The sequence below is a fragment of the Mustela nivalis genome, assembly GCF_964662115.1.
Source record: "Mustela nivalis genome assembly, chromosome: 8".
NCBI lineage: Eukaryota > Metazoa > Chordata > Mammalia > Carnivora > Mustelidae > Mustela > Mustela nivalis.
The window spans coordinates 24,751,866-24,766,576 of NC_139027.1; the positions used below are offsets into that span (position 1 = coordinate 24,751,866).

The following is a 14,711-nucleotide window of genomic DNA, read 5'->3' on the forward strand; positions in this document are numbered from 1 at the left end:
TAACATGTACAGTTTGGGTTTTTTTAGAAGTTTTTATTTATTTATTTATTATTTATTTATTTATTTATTTTATTCTTATTGGGATAGTAGCTAACAATGGAATGGCTAGGTCATATGGTAGACAGCAAGAGAGGAAACAAAGCAGGGGGAGAAGGAAGAGGAGGAGCAGGCTCCCCACTGAGCAGGGGGCCCAATGTGGGGCTCAATCTCAGGACCTGGGATCATGACCTGGGCTGAAGGCAGACGACTAATGGCTGAGCCACCCAGGCACACCTACATGCTCTTTTTTTCACTAAAGGATTTTATATACTTATTTTTATCATATGTCCAAAAAACTAATATTTTTAACTATACATGACATTCAATCATATTGATTATTATCACCTATTTATAGAGCATTTAAATAACTTCCACTGTTTCACAGTTCTGAATAGTAACACTATAACTTTATATAAACGGATTTCTTTCTTTTAGATTATTTCCCTTGAGAATTTCCCCTAAATGAAATTCCTGAGCCAAAAAACAAACAAACAAAAAAGTGTACAGTTTTTCAGCTATTATTAAAACTTTCCAGGTTAGCCTCACAAAAACTTAGAGCAATTCTCAGTGACACAGGGCCACATATTCATATAATTTTCTCACTAGTCCACCTACAGTATTTTTTAATCTTTACTGAGGCACAATTAATTAACTGCATGTATTTAAAATATGAACTCTGATAAATTTTGAAACTATCATGGTTTCAAACCATGAATATATCCATCACCACCAAAAGTTTGCTAATACCCTTCATAATCCCATTTCTATCCTTCTTTTTCTCTAGGAAACCACTGATACTTTAGGTACTCTAGGTTAATTTCAAGCTCATAGAATTAAAAAAAAAAATGGAATCATAAAGCATGCGCTCTTTTTGGCTTGGTTTCTTTTACCCAGAGTATTTTGAATTTCATCCCATGTTGTAGCACACATCAATAGTTAATTCATTTTTATTGATGAGTAATATTTTATTAAATAGATACAACACAATTTCTTTGCTAATTCACCTGTTGGCAGACATTTGGGCTGTTTCCAGGTTTTGGCTACAACTAAAGCTACTATAAACATTTGCATACAAATCTCTGTATAAATATATGCTTTTATTCTTATTGGGATAGTAGCTAACAATGGAATGGCTAGGTCATATGGTATATTTATGTTTAAATTTTTTAAGAGACTGTCAAAGTGTTCTCGAAGTGATTGCCATTGTACATTCCCGTCAATGATGTAGGTGAATTAGTATGGTAACACTTTTTAATTTCAGCCATTCCAGTGGTTGCATCCTGGTATCCCATTTTGCTTTCATTTACATTTCCCTAATGCCTAATGATGTTGAGCATCTTTTCATGCTTTTATTTGCCTTTATGTTTTCTTTATTGAAGTATCTGTTCATACCATGAGATGCAAAAGCAATTCATTAAAGAAAGAACAGTCTTTTCAATGAATGATACTGAAACAAATGGATATCCATACACAAAAGAAGAACTTTGATTCATACTTCTACCACTACATAAAAATTAACTCAGGATGTCTGGGTGTCTCAGTCAGTTAGGGGTCTGACTTGAATTCAGCTGAGGTCATGATCTCAGGATTGTGAGACTGGGCCCCATGTCGGGCTCCATGTGAGGCGTAAAGCCTGCTGAAGATTCTTTCTCTCCATCTCCTTCTGCCCTTCCCCCATATAAAAAAGATTAACTCAAGGTGAATCATATACATAAATGTAAAACCCAAAACTATAAATCTTTTATAAGGAAACTAAGAGAAAACCCTCATGACCTAAGATTAGGTGAAGATTTCTTTGATATGACACCAAAAGCACAAAAACAAATAGAAAACTTGGATAGCATCAAAATTTTAAACTTCTGCTTTTCAAAAGACATGATCAGGAGAATGAAAAATAAAAGGCGTACAGACTGGGAGAAAATACTTGCAAAGCATATACCTGGTAAAGGATTTGTATCCAGAATATACAAAGAACTTTTGAAACTCAATAATATAAAAACAAAGGATCCAATACTCTAATACTTAAAATTGTTTATCAGATATGTAACTTTGGGCAAGTAAAGAACATTCACTGAGAGACTGAAGTGAGGCATTGTACTGTTGTTAAAGAGAGCAGATAAGGACATGAGAGAGAAATAGACACCACACTCAGAAAAGGAACACAGGGTATTTCACATCAGATAGAAAAATGTCAAAAGCATATTACCTATTTTCTTCATGCTAACTTCTAGGATCAGCCTTGAACACATAACCCAAGTATAATAGAAGAATTTTGAAAAGGTCATGGAACCTGATTAAGGTTTGGATAGTAGGATTAGCTATTATGGCATATATTCAAAAGATATTTGGTATTAAAAGGAAGAGGAGCATTCCAAGTCAGAGTATCTGAAGCACTGGGCAATTTTAGGTCATAGGTCATCAGGCCCCTTTTCCTGACTGACCATCACATTCCCACCCCCAAGTGTGGGATAGAACATGCTTTGAGGACAGCTCAAGTGCCAGCCCATCACTCCCACTCACCCCAACCAATCACTGTGGTTGGTCAAATGGAGTGCAGTTTTTTTGTGAAATAGCATTAATGATAGTGGTTGTCTCCAAAGACAAAATAAGATAACCTATGTAAATCATGTAATATAATTCCTGGAACATCCAGAGCCCAATAAATATTGGTTTCCCTTTCTTTTTTCCCTTCTCTAACCAAATGGAAGGCAAATTGCACTGTTGGCCCTAGTTCAGAGGGTTTTTAAATTTAGAGCTCCTATGCTGAGCTCTTATTAAAGGATCTTGGGTTGAGCACGGCGACTTTTAAACAACTTGATTCCAGATTTTGATGACCCCCATTGCCATATGTGGGAGAGAGTCAAAAATGGAATGGAAGGGGCCTCAGGCTCCAGAACCAAGTTGCCAGGCTCTGGCAAGAATCCATAAGGAGACAACTTTTCTGTTCCATCTAGAAACAGCATTTATGCCCGCCCTCCTGCTGGCTAAGGGCCCATCATTAGAGTATCTCTCTCCTGGCCTTTCCACTGCCCCCCACTCATTCCTCCTCAGGGAAGGAGAAGTGAATTGCCTGACTGGTAAACTTAAAAGCAGCCCCTCTTAAGAGATGTGTGCAGCTCAGCCCATCTCTCACTCAGCTGTCTTTTTCAGAACAGGCTCCCCTGGGGAAAGGCCCGAGGTTGTTCAGCTGTGAGTGTTGCTGAGTATTTCTGAGGTACAGTCTTAGGAGGTCCATATGTAAGCCACATTGCCCCAAATCAGCTTTAAAGAACTCTAATAAGGGTGGTCATTTGTTGCATTCCTAGGTTTATCTCTCCATTGGTTCTGAACTTGGGTGGGAGAGAGGAGTGCCCTCTGGTCCATGTACACACTCAAGCGCAGATAAGCACCACAGACAGCATGTTCAGTGGCATGACTGTGGCTCCCTATAGGTCCCCCTCAATTTGCATCCTCCCATCTGCTCTATGCCTCTCAGACTGACATTGCCAAATCCCACTTTCACACCAGAAGGAATGATAGACACATAATGATTCATAATGATTCTTTCTTGCCTTCATCCTGGAGGTCAAGGTGTTGTACTTTGGTGTCTTGCACAGGACCTAGCATGGTTCTGAGCATGTGGAACTATGAGAAAGAATCAGGACACTGGGTTCAAGCCCCACTCTGTCCCTTCCTAGCCATGTGACTTCATACACATCACTTCACCAATTTGGATCATTGTTTCCTCATCTTATTTGTTCTTTTTAAGCAACGTTATGGTAAAGTTTATGAGCAAGAACTTTAACGTTATGAGCAAGAACTTCAGCTTTTCTTCAATGTGGCATAAATGAAATGGCCAAGATCTCTAATGCTTGTCTATATTTTTGGCAAACAGAGCTCTACTTTTTTAAGATGTGCTCATGATGTTGTCCCATTTAGAATGTAAACTCCAAGACTCCTTCTATTTCCCACAAGTGTTCAGAGAAAGGACTTGGAACCTGAGAATTCTCAGAAAATGATGTTACTACCAATTTCCTGTTTAAATGGACCAGAAATATTCTAGAATTGGCCCACTGCTTTGTTATAGGATTTAATAAAATGTTATTATAGTACTGCCAGGAATGCATCAATTTACTAATTAGAAAGCTATGCCATTCACGGTTTTCTTAAGGAAGGGCTGGCAGGAACTGTGGGCCATAGTCCAAATAGTGCCCACTCCCTGTTTGTGTAAATAAAGTTTTATTGGAACACAACCACATTCATCTGTGCATATATTATCTGTGGCTGCTTTCATGCTACAGTATCAGAGAACAGCAGTCCTCTGTATGCCTCTGTATGGCTTTTCTACAGAAGAAGTTTGCTAACCCTCATGCTAAAGAATCTTTCAGTTAATGCTACTTGATCAAATTAAGCCTCATAATGTCTTTAACACATAATTAAGCGACCACAAGAATGTGGCTCATCCTGCATGGTCTTTCTTCTCAATCTGTAAGAAAAGAAATTTGTCTAGGTGGTTTCTGTTATAAGCATCAGTCAATATTCTGATTCTTAGCCAATGAGTAATTTTCTCCATGAGGTTTTTGGAGGGTTTTTTTGTTTGTTTGTTTGTTTGTTTGTTTTTTAGTTTCTATGAGTTTGTTTTATATTTAAAGATACATTTCTCTCTCTTGTTTTAATTTAAGTATCATTGACACACAATGTTACATTAGTTTCAGGTGTACAACATAGTGCTTTGACAAATTTATATATTAGGCTACGCTCACCACAGTGTTAGCGACTGTAACCATATGATGCTATCAAATTACCATCGACTGTATTCCCTGTGCTGTACTTTTCCACCCCATGACTTAGTCATCCGTTAGGGAAAGCCTATATTTCCCATTCCCCTTCACTCCTCACTCATTTTGCCCATCGACTACCCACCTCCTCCTCGGGCAACCATCCGTTTGTTTCCTTCATGAGGTTTGATTACTTCTGAATAGTTCAGACATCAGCATCTCTTCCAAGATTGGAGAAGCACTGACGAGGCCCATCAGGGGACTCAAATTCCAACCTCTTCTTTGCCCCTAATTGACTAAACCTCTTGGTGCTTTACTTCATAAAATGAGGAGGCTGGACAGATGAAGATGGAGTTTCCATAGAGCAGATAATTACGGTCCCAAGTGTGAAGTGTATCCTAGAAGGCCACACTGGCTGCTATGAAAGCCCAAGGAATGGTATCACACTTGGAGTTACAGCAGAGAAGGGATTCAGAGAAGGCTCCTTGGAGGAAGTGATCCTGATCTGAGGATCTGAGTTTTGAAGAATAAGGAAGAATTCATGCTGCTGGAGAATGAACTGCCCAATAAAGCAAAAATGCATCTTATGAAAGCCATCATTTTACCTGGCTAATTGGGAAATGTCATCTGTTTCAACATCTAAACCCCAGGAAAGATCTGAATTCAGACCAACTCTAATATGTGTGTTACACTGTGCGTCGGGATACACATCATGAAAAGTATCTCCGCAAGAAACTTTTCACAATAAAATCTCCTTTTTTGTGTGAAAACATGTTTCTTTTCCTTCTTCAGCTAAATACCAAGGTCACATCCAAGTCTTGAAAGAAACATCAACCACCACAGGCATAGGTGGTGTGATGGTCATTGCACAGGACACAAAGACTTCTTGGGAAAATGAGAATCAAGCAGAGAGTGTTAGCAAAGGATCATTCCAGGGCTGCAGGCAATGCTAACAAGAGATAACTCTGACTTGGGACAACTTTGGCAGTGGGATTAGACAATATGCTTACATAGCAATCATTTTCATGTGGCTAGACCATCCGAACATTCACAACAATAGATTCTGAAGGGAGGAGAATTATGTCAGTTGAGCTAGCCATGCAATCTCAGTGATTTCTAAGTAATCACTGGCTCTCCCATAATCCAACCGCCTGTATCAATGTCAGAGGTAGAATTCATTCATGCATTCAACAAATTTAGTGAGTATTAATTAGGCACCGGCGCTTTTCTATACACTAGGAACACAATCATGAAGAGAGGACACAAAAATCCTTGGCCTTGTGGAACTTAAATTGTGGGGAGGCACCTTTGTACCCAGAAAAGTACAGAGTTTTAACTACTATCCAAAAGAACATACTGCTGTTCTAAACAGTCCTGAAAGAACATTTTGCAAGAGTCTAAGCCACACCTGAGCCAGCCTTCCTCCTGATCCCTTGACTCTTCATCTTGGTCTCTGTGTCACAGCAATTTACAGAAGAGGGCCTGATGCTTTTTTCTTAATGTACCCTCATTTATCAAGCCACACGACTCCTCAAGCCTCAAAACAAAAATGTTCATAGGCTTTGAACTACTTCTGGGAATCTCAACTGAAAAACACACCTAACTTCTGAATAGAATTTAGGTTGCAAAAATGCACTTTAACCTAGCTTCCCCCTATAAAATAAGGGGCAAATTAAATGCCCAACTATAAATTAATGGATAGGTAAATTATTGTTTTTACATGAGATGAAATCATATGCAGCCATTAAGATTGTACTTACAAAGATTCTAATGAATGAAAGAAAACACTTAGGTAACCAAACAGAACAAAACTAAAATATATTCCAAACTAAATATATTCCATATAACAAGCCTGTATAAAAATCTACTAAGAAAAACAAAAGCCTTGAGGGAAATGTCCAAAACATTAACCACTGATATACTTAGGTGTTGAAATTATGGGTGTTTTCCTACTTTTTCTATTTTCTTCTTTTTCTTAAGTCAACATTTATTATTTTCAGAATTTAAAAAATGATAATTTTAAGCCTACATATAGTTTTTTTTTAAAGGCAAAGACAAGGAGGCAAGAAAAAGTATAGAACAGTTTATCTTGGTAGCTAAGAGCCTGAGATCTGAATTCAAACCCCCTGGGTCTGAACTACGGTTCCCCAAGTTACTGTGTGACCTTGGGCAGATTTTTTAACCTTTCTTCCCTGTAGTTTGTCGCCTGCAAAGTGGGGATGAAAATAGTACCTATCTACATAGGTTGGTATGAGAATTAGTAGATAATTCACAAAAAGCTGTTCAGCAGAGCATAATAACCCATAAGCACTCAAAATAACAGATCCAGTATTCCAGTGGTCTCCAAGAAAGAGTTAATACAAGGGGGAAAGGTGAGCAAACATCACATCTTCATGTCTCAGAAACAGTTAAATTCAGTGGGCAATTTTCCCTCAGTCAGAATCAATTCCCAAATCCTTAACTTACATTGTAAATTTTCCTCTGAAGAAGATGGATAGTGTGTTGATACTCATTTTATGGGTAATTACTTCCTTGGGTGTTTTCTTTTTTCTTTTTTTTTTTTTTTTAATGTACTGATTGGTCATCATTTGTTGTACACAGTGACTTTTAATTTTAAAAACAAGTCTGAAAATTATGTTAATAGGACCATCAGAAAACACTAATCATTACTTTAAGATGAAATGACCTCATAAAAATACTGTTTATGGTACTGACAGGTGTTATTTGAAGATAAAACTAATAGTCTGATAGAATCATGTCTTTTGCCAAAAGTTGGTTCCAAAAACTATGAAATGAAAAGTTAGTCTCTTAATTCCAGCACCCAACATTTTTTTTTTTTTTCTGTACAAATTAAGCCACTTAAATCTGGGTAAGATAATATGGTTGTTCATTAAGACTGCACCTTCTCCACAACAGACTTTTGATAGATATTTGCAGAAAGGACACCCATTTCGGAAATTTTAGTTCTTATTGCTTGAATGAATGAACATTTGGTTCACATTGCATAAATACGAAATCTTGACCAATAAAGAAGATCCAGAAAGTAAGACAGGTTAAAATTTATTTCTCTACTTCTCCTGAAATGAGGAATCCTGATGAAAAAGAACTGTGCCTTGCAGCTGCTAGAATTCTTTACCTTAATTTCTAATCTAGATTTCTTTGATCTTTTGATCTTGGAAATTCTCTACTCAAAATAAGGTTGTGCTTCTGGTTCTTCTTGACTTGGTTTGGCAACTTTTCTCTGTCATAGACTCTTCTTGCATGGAGTTTCTCTGCCTGCTTAAGGCAATAAAAACGTCTTGAACGGTGGAGTTTCACGGTCTTAGATTGGAACGTGGCTGGGCACTAGCTGCATCACCTTCAGTCACTGACCCTCACTCAGCCTCGGTTTCTTAGTCTACAAAGCGGGCATCATCAACACAGATCTCACACGGTTACACTGGGGCTACAACTGCCTGGACACTACAGGCGACTTATACTCAGGTGTTCTTCCCTTCCCCTGAGAGTCTTTTTCGAGCGTCTACAGTCATTCTTTGAGAGCCTTTGGGTTCTTTCCAGTCTTTCCTTAGAGCAGAAGGCAAAGCTGTCCTGGATTCTTGATTGGGATTCTTAAATTAGGAGCATTTGAATTCTACATTAACTTCGACTCCTTCCCGCTTACGTCCCAGGGAACCGGCCAGGTAGAGGAGTTGGTGGCGAGCGCCGCGCCTTTGCGGGGAGGGGTGCTGAGAAGTAGGGTTCTCCCTCAAGCCGGTGGGTTCCCATCCCCTTCTCTCTCCCACCGTGGGAGTCCGTGTCAGACTCTGCCCACCTCCCTCCCTCCGAACCGCAAAGATTAAGTTCTCGACCGTCTGAGCCGGGTGTTCTCCGAGAGATGCCCAGACGTGGACTCTCTCGGGCTCCCAGAACTAGCCTGCCCCCGCCCTACAAAGGAAAGGGGAAGGGAGATGGAAGGGCGATGGAAGCGAGATGGCGAGCCGCCGCAGGTGTCTCGGCGCGGGCGGAATTGGGGAGGGGAACAGTCTGCCCAGCCTGAGCCGGCCGGCTCGCCTCCCTCCCGCTCCATCTCCTTCCCCGCAGCAGCCAGAGCGTTTGGAGCCGGCAGGAGAGGCGCGCGGGGCCGGGAAAGTGCGGGAGGCGTCTGCCCCGCGACGGCTCCCCGCCTGCCCGGCGTCCAGCCAGCAGCCCTGCCCCGCCGCTGGCCCCCCTGGAACGCGGCTCCGCGCTCCGGTCTGCGATCCCGGGTGTGCCGCGCTCCTGGACCCTGGGAACCTGGCCGGGCGCCGCGCCCGCGGGGGACAAACGCTACCTGTGGAAGTAATGTGCGCAGAAGAGGCCCAGGAGCACCGTCGCAGGCTGGCCGAAGAGCGAGCGCGGCTGCCGGGCGAGGAACCCCGCGGGCACCGCGAAGGAGGGCAGCTCCTGCAGGAACCAGGCGGCGCGGGCGGGCAGGCGGGTAGCGGTGGGCAGTAGGCTCTCCGAGTACTTCCCGTAGCCGGAGGGCTTCGCCAGGTACAGGACCAGTGCCCCCAGGGCGGCCAGAGTGGCGCTGCCTGCCAGCACCGGGCTCTGCTGGCAGGGAAGGGGCATCGCGCCGTGTTCCCCGCCGGTGGCTGCCGCTCGCGCAAAGGAGAGCGCCGTCTCCGCGGCCCCTTTATGGGGCGCGAGACGCCACCCTGCGTCCGCCCCTTCGGCCTTGGCTCCCGCCCTTCCATCCCGCTTTCGCTTGGCGCTGCATCAGTGCCCGTTTCGCCCGGCTGGCGCTTGGGGAGGCAGCCGAGGCGTGGGGAAGGACCCAAGGGCAAAAAATGTGTCCTGGGGTCTTCCCTCCCCCGCCTGGGACTAGACCACTTCCGCCCCTCTGCGGGCGCCCGCCCTTTCCACCGCCTGCCGCTGGTCTCCCCTTTGCTCCTCGAAGACCTGTTCTCACCCATCGCCCTCTGATGCCGCAGCTTCTAGGACCAGGAAATCAGAAGAGAAAAGCCACAGGGATGATTTAGTTGGGGTCGACCTCTCGCCCCCAAAACACTCCTGCGCGGCCGCCGCGCAGCCTCCACCCTCAGACCACCCCAAGCCTGGATCTCCCCAATCCCTCCGCTTCCCTACGCTCCTTCACTCCCCGTCCGATCCTTCTTACGACCCTGGGCCAGGCATCCAGGCACTTCCCGCGCCCGCTAGCCCTTCTGCTTGGGGGCTTCCTGCACTTTCCCCATCTCAGCCAGTGCCCCCACTACCCACCACGCCCCCAGGGCCCTCATTCCTCCGCGGTTTCTCTCTGCCTTGCTGGGTGCGCCCCTGGGCCTCCCGCCTGAGTCAAAGAGGTTCATCCTCTAAACGCGGGCGCACGAGCAAGTACTGCGGCTAGGAGTAGTGATCCTGTCAGTCCGCCCTTGCCTGTCCTCCAACACGCGACCCCGGCAGCCGCCCCAGACTCGGGCTGAAGTCCACGGTTTCTGCCCCCTGAAGCCCTCTCCCCACTTGAGTCAGGTTACACGTGGTGGTGCCATTGGGGATGCTACTGTGCCCTGAACATCCAGACGTGGTTCTTTCTTCCATTTTCCACCCTCCTCTCATCCTTCACCCACTCGTACATTATCTATTTCTTCTTCCCTTCTCTGAATCAGTATCCAGACCTTCTTAGCTGCCTTCCTCCGAAGATGTGTGCCCTTTTAATCTCTTCGGTCTTTCTTTGACCTGGCTCTCTCCTGCAGGTCGACCTTCTCTTTCTGCATCATTATTGCATCTTCCTGTCCCACCTCTAGTAGGGATTACTTTATCCCTATTAATTTTCTCCTCTGGTCCCTACTTCAGGCTCCACCCCAGCCTTCCACACCACACGGTTCCTTGGCTCTTTCTTTATCCTCTCTCTTAGCCCCAAGTCACTGCCTCAGGAGCCCCACTCCTTCCCCCATCCACTCCTGCCTGTCCTACTGGCTGTTCCAATGAAAGGCACACTGTCCCATCTGCCCAATTTGAAGTCGTCCCCTTATATCTGGGATGCTTTCCAAACTTGATGAGAACCCCATCTTATAGGTCTAAGAACCTTGGTAAACCCAAAGCAAAATGAACACACACCCCTAACACTCACCAATCAACTTGCTGAGAACCAGTGATAAGGAAGAAACTCTTTAAAGCAGCCAGGGGGGAAAAAAAAAAAAAAAGCCTAGAGGGACAAAGATAATAAGTACAACAGATTTCTCAGACACTATGCAAACCAGAAGAAAATGGGATGCTATATTTGAAGTGCTAAAGGAAGAAAATTTTTTCAACCAAGAATTTCACATCTAGAGTGCCTGGGGGCTGGAGTGGGGAAAGGGCTCAGTCTGTTAAGCAGTTGCCTTTGGTTCAGGTCATGATCCCAGAGTCCTAGGATGGAGTCCTACCTCAGGCTCCCTGCTCACTGGGGAGTCACTCTCTGCCCCTCTCTAGGGCTCCTCTTCTCTCTCTCTCTCTCTCTCCCTCTTGTCTCTCTCTCAAATAAATAAAATCTTGAAAGAAAGAAAGAATAAATGAATTAATGGATTTCACATCTAATGAAAATATCCCTCAAAAATGACGGTGAGGAGACTGGCTTCCAGACATGATGGACTAAGATTTACACACACACACACACACACACACACACACACAAGCAGAAGGCGATGACAAAACCGGAAAAGAAAAAAGTCTACCTGAAGTTACTAGGGAATGAACAGCAGCAAACATACCGATGGGGAAATCACCTTCACACGGCAGGAGAACATGGAAAACTGTAGGCATAAATTCTTACTATAGTCTTGAAAAGGAAAGAGCCAGAGAGGGAATCCCAAACTCTATCTACCCATATCTCTGGATGACTCAAAGGAGACTCAAAGCAACTCAGCTCAGACAAAAGTTCTGAACAGACACAAGAAACAAAGTCTGAAGTTCAATCCCAGCCAAGGAAATTACCAGCTAAAATCAACCAAATAATATTCATAAGAGAAAAAGAATATAGCCCATAATCTCTACTACTTAGCATGCATGATGTGCAAGTTACCTGATACAGGAAAAATCAGTTCAATAAAACACATTCTCAAGAGAAACAAAAATCAATTGAGTCCAATACTAAGATGAACCACACCTCAGAATTAACGAACAAGGCTTTTAAATTAATTATTATAATTGCAATAGTTCGCTAGGGCTGCTCTAAAAGGTATCACAAACTTGATGGCTTAAACAACAGAAGTTTATTGCCACACAGTTCTGGAGGCTAGAAGTCCAAGATCAAGGTGTCAGGAAGGCTAGTTCTTCGGAGGGCAGTGGGGAATCTTTCCATGCCTCTCCTCTAGCTTCTGGTAATTTACTGGAAATCTTTGCCATTCCTTGGCATGTAGAAGCTTCATTCTAATTTCTGCCTGCTATCTTCAACATAGCCTTAACCCTTTGTGTGTTTATCTGTGTCCAAATTCTCCTTTTTGTAAGGACACCAGTCATATTGAATTAATGGCCCACTCTACTCCAGCACAGTTTCATTTAAACTAATTATATCTTCCATGATCCTATTTGCAAATAGGATCACATTCTTAAGTGCTTGGAGTTAGAACTTCACTATAGAGGTTTTGAGGGAGAGGGTCACCTGTCACCTGCATGGCTCAGTCAGTTAAGCATTGTACTCTTGGTTTCAACTCAGGTCATAATCTCTGGGTTGTGGGATTAAGCCCCACATCAGGCTCTGTGCTGAGTGTGAAGCCTGTTTAGGATTCTCTCTCCCCCTCTTTCTCTGCACACCTCCCCCCATCCATGCTCTTTCTCTCTCTCTCTCTCTCTCAAAAGAAAAAAAAATAAGGAGAGAGAGAGAAGAAATTTTGAGGAAGACACAATTTAACCAACAGCAACAATTAACTTCAATAAAGTATAAAACAAAACATGCTTTCAATGCATGAAATTACAGTACAGAAATGGGAAATGATGAGATACTGCAATGATTTTTTAAAGGATGGGTGTGGTACATAAGCAATGTATCTTGGAGCACTGAAAAAATAAAATAAAATTTTAAAAAAAGATGGAAATTCTAACTAATAGTATACTACATGCTAATTAATTGATTTTAAATAAAGATGGAAATTCTAGAACCAAAAATGCAATTTATGAAATAAAAAATTATGGGATAGACATAAATTGAACAGAGAAGATGGAAGGAGGAATAAGTGAACCTGAAGATAGATTATTTGATAAAAGGCAGAAATTTACAAATTCAAATTATTCAATGAGAAATAAGCAGGAAAAACAAAAAGGCCCAAGTTGAGGCAAAGCAAATAATATTTAACTTATTAAAAGTGAAAGATAAAGAATTAATCTTAAAATTAAAAAACCAACATATTATTTAGAGGAGGACAAAAATCTGATTAACAGCTAACTTCTTATCAGAAACATGTAAATCAGAAGAAAGTAGGACATCTTTAAAATGCTGAAAGAAAAAAATCTCTGCCCAGAATTCTACCTATATCCAGAAAAAGTATTTTCAATAATGAAGGTGAAATATGGATATTTGCAAATAAACAAAAACTATGAGCATTCATATCTTCAGTATAATAAATGGTTAAGTTCTTGTGGCTGAAGGGAAAATATAACTGATAAAAAGAAATGTTGGTGAGATATAAGTTTATAAGGTTACAAGATTTCTATTTTTTAAGTGAAGTAGTACTTTGCAATTATAACTATACTGTGGCAGTTATGAATGAATGTTGAAATCCATAGGGCAACCCTATAATAAATTTAATAAAGAATAACTACTACATACAAGGTTGAATGTTAACTAGATTTATTGTGGTGATATTTCACAATACATACAAACATTGAATCATTATGTTGTACACCCCAAACTAACATAATGTCATATGTAAATTAAACCTCACTTTAAAAAAATAATAACTACAAATTCAACAGTAAAATTAAAATAAAAATCCCAAAAGATAATAAAATAATAAGAAGGAGAGGACAGGAAGAGATTAACAAGAACAAAACAGAGAAATGTGAAATGGTTGTAACAGCTCGGAAAGGAAGAACTGAAACTATATATTCACAAAGGACATGATCTTATATGTCAAATACTAAAAAGCTTTTAGCACAAATAAGAGAGTGCACCAATCAATGTTACAAGATACAGGATCAATATAGAAATATCAATCAAAACTAATGATAAGAATCCGAAATGAAATTACAAAAGCAATCCATTCACAATAGCACCAAAACCCCTAAAATACTTAGAGAAAATAAAGGAATGAAACAAAAAAAGGAATGATACTTAAACATTGAAAACTATAAAACATTGTTGAAAGAAATTTAAAAATACTTAAATAAATGGAAAGGTATCCTATGTTCATGGATTGGAAGCCTTAATATTGTTAAGATGTCATACTCCCTGCTATGGACTGAATTGTGTTCCCCTAAAATTTGTATAGTGAAGCCCTAACCCCTAATGTGACTGTATCTGTACCTGAAAGTAGGGTCTTTAGGAGGGAGTTAAGGTCAAATGAGGTCATAAGGATCAGGCTGTAATCAGATGAAAGACTATGGCCTTATAAGGAAAAGATCTCTCTCTCTCTTTCTCACTCTCTCTTTCTGTCTTTCTCTCTCCCATGTGAAGAAACAGTGAGAAGGCAGACATCTATGGCCCAAGGAGAGAACCCTCACCAGACATCAACTTGTTATTATTCTGATGTTGGATTTCTAGTCTCCAGAACAATCACAAATTTAAGTTTATTGGCACCCAGTCTATGGTATTTTGTTATAGCAGTCTGATTCAATTCCTATCAAAAATCCTAACTGACTTTTCAGAAATGGAAAAGCTGATCCTAAAATTCATATGCAAATACAAGGAGCCAAGAATAGACAAAACAATCTTTTAAAAGAAGAAAAAATTGAAGGACTTCTACATTCTGATTTCTGAACTTA

The 14,711-nt window shown here is 41.5% G+C and overlaps 1 protein-coding gene across 1 annotated transcript in view; it reads right to left on the reverse strand.

The window, feature by feature from the left end:
* Nucleotides 1–9,414, reverse strand: part of SRD5A2 (steroid 5 alpha-reductase 2) — a 48,959-nt gene extending 39,545 nt beyond the window's left edge. Inside the window, exon 1 of the mRNA XM_082743647.1 lies at nucleotides 9,106–9,414. Coding sequence (XP_082599773.1) covers nucleotides 9,106–9,386 — 281 coding nt within the window. The 5' untranslated portion in view covers nucleotides 9,387–9,414. The remainder of the gene's footprint in view (nucleotides 1–9,105) is intronic.
* Between the last annotated feature and the right edge of the window lie 5,297 nt (nucleotides 9,415–14,711).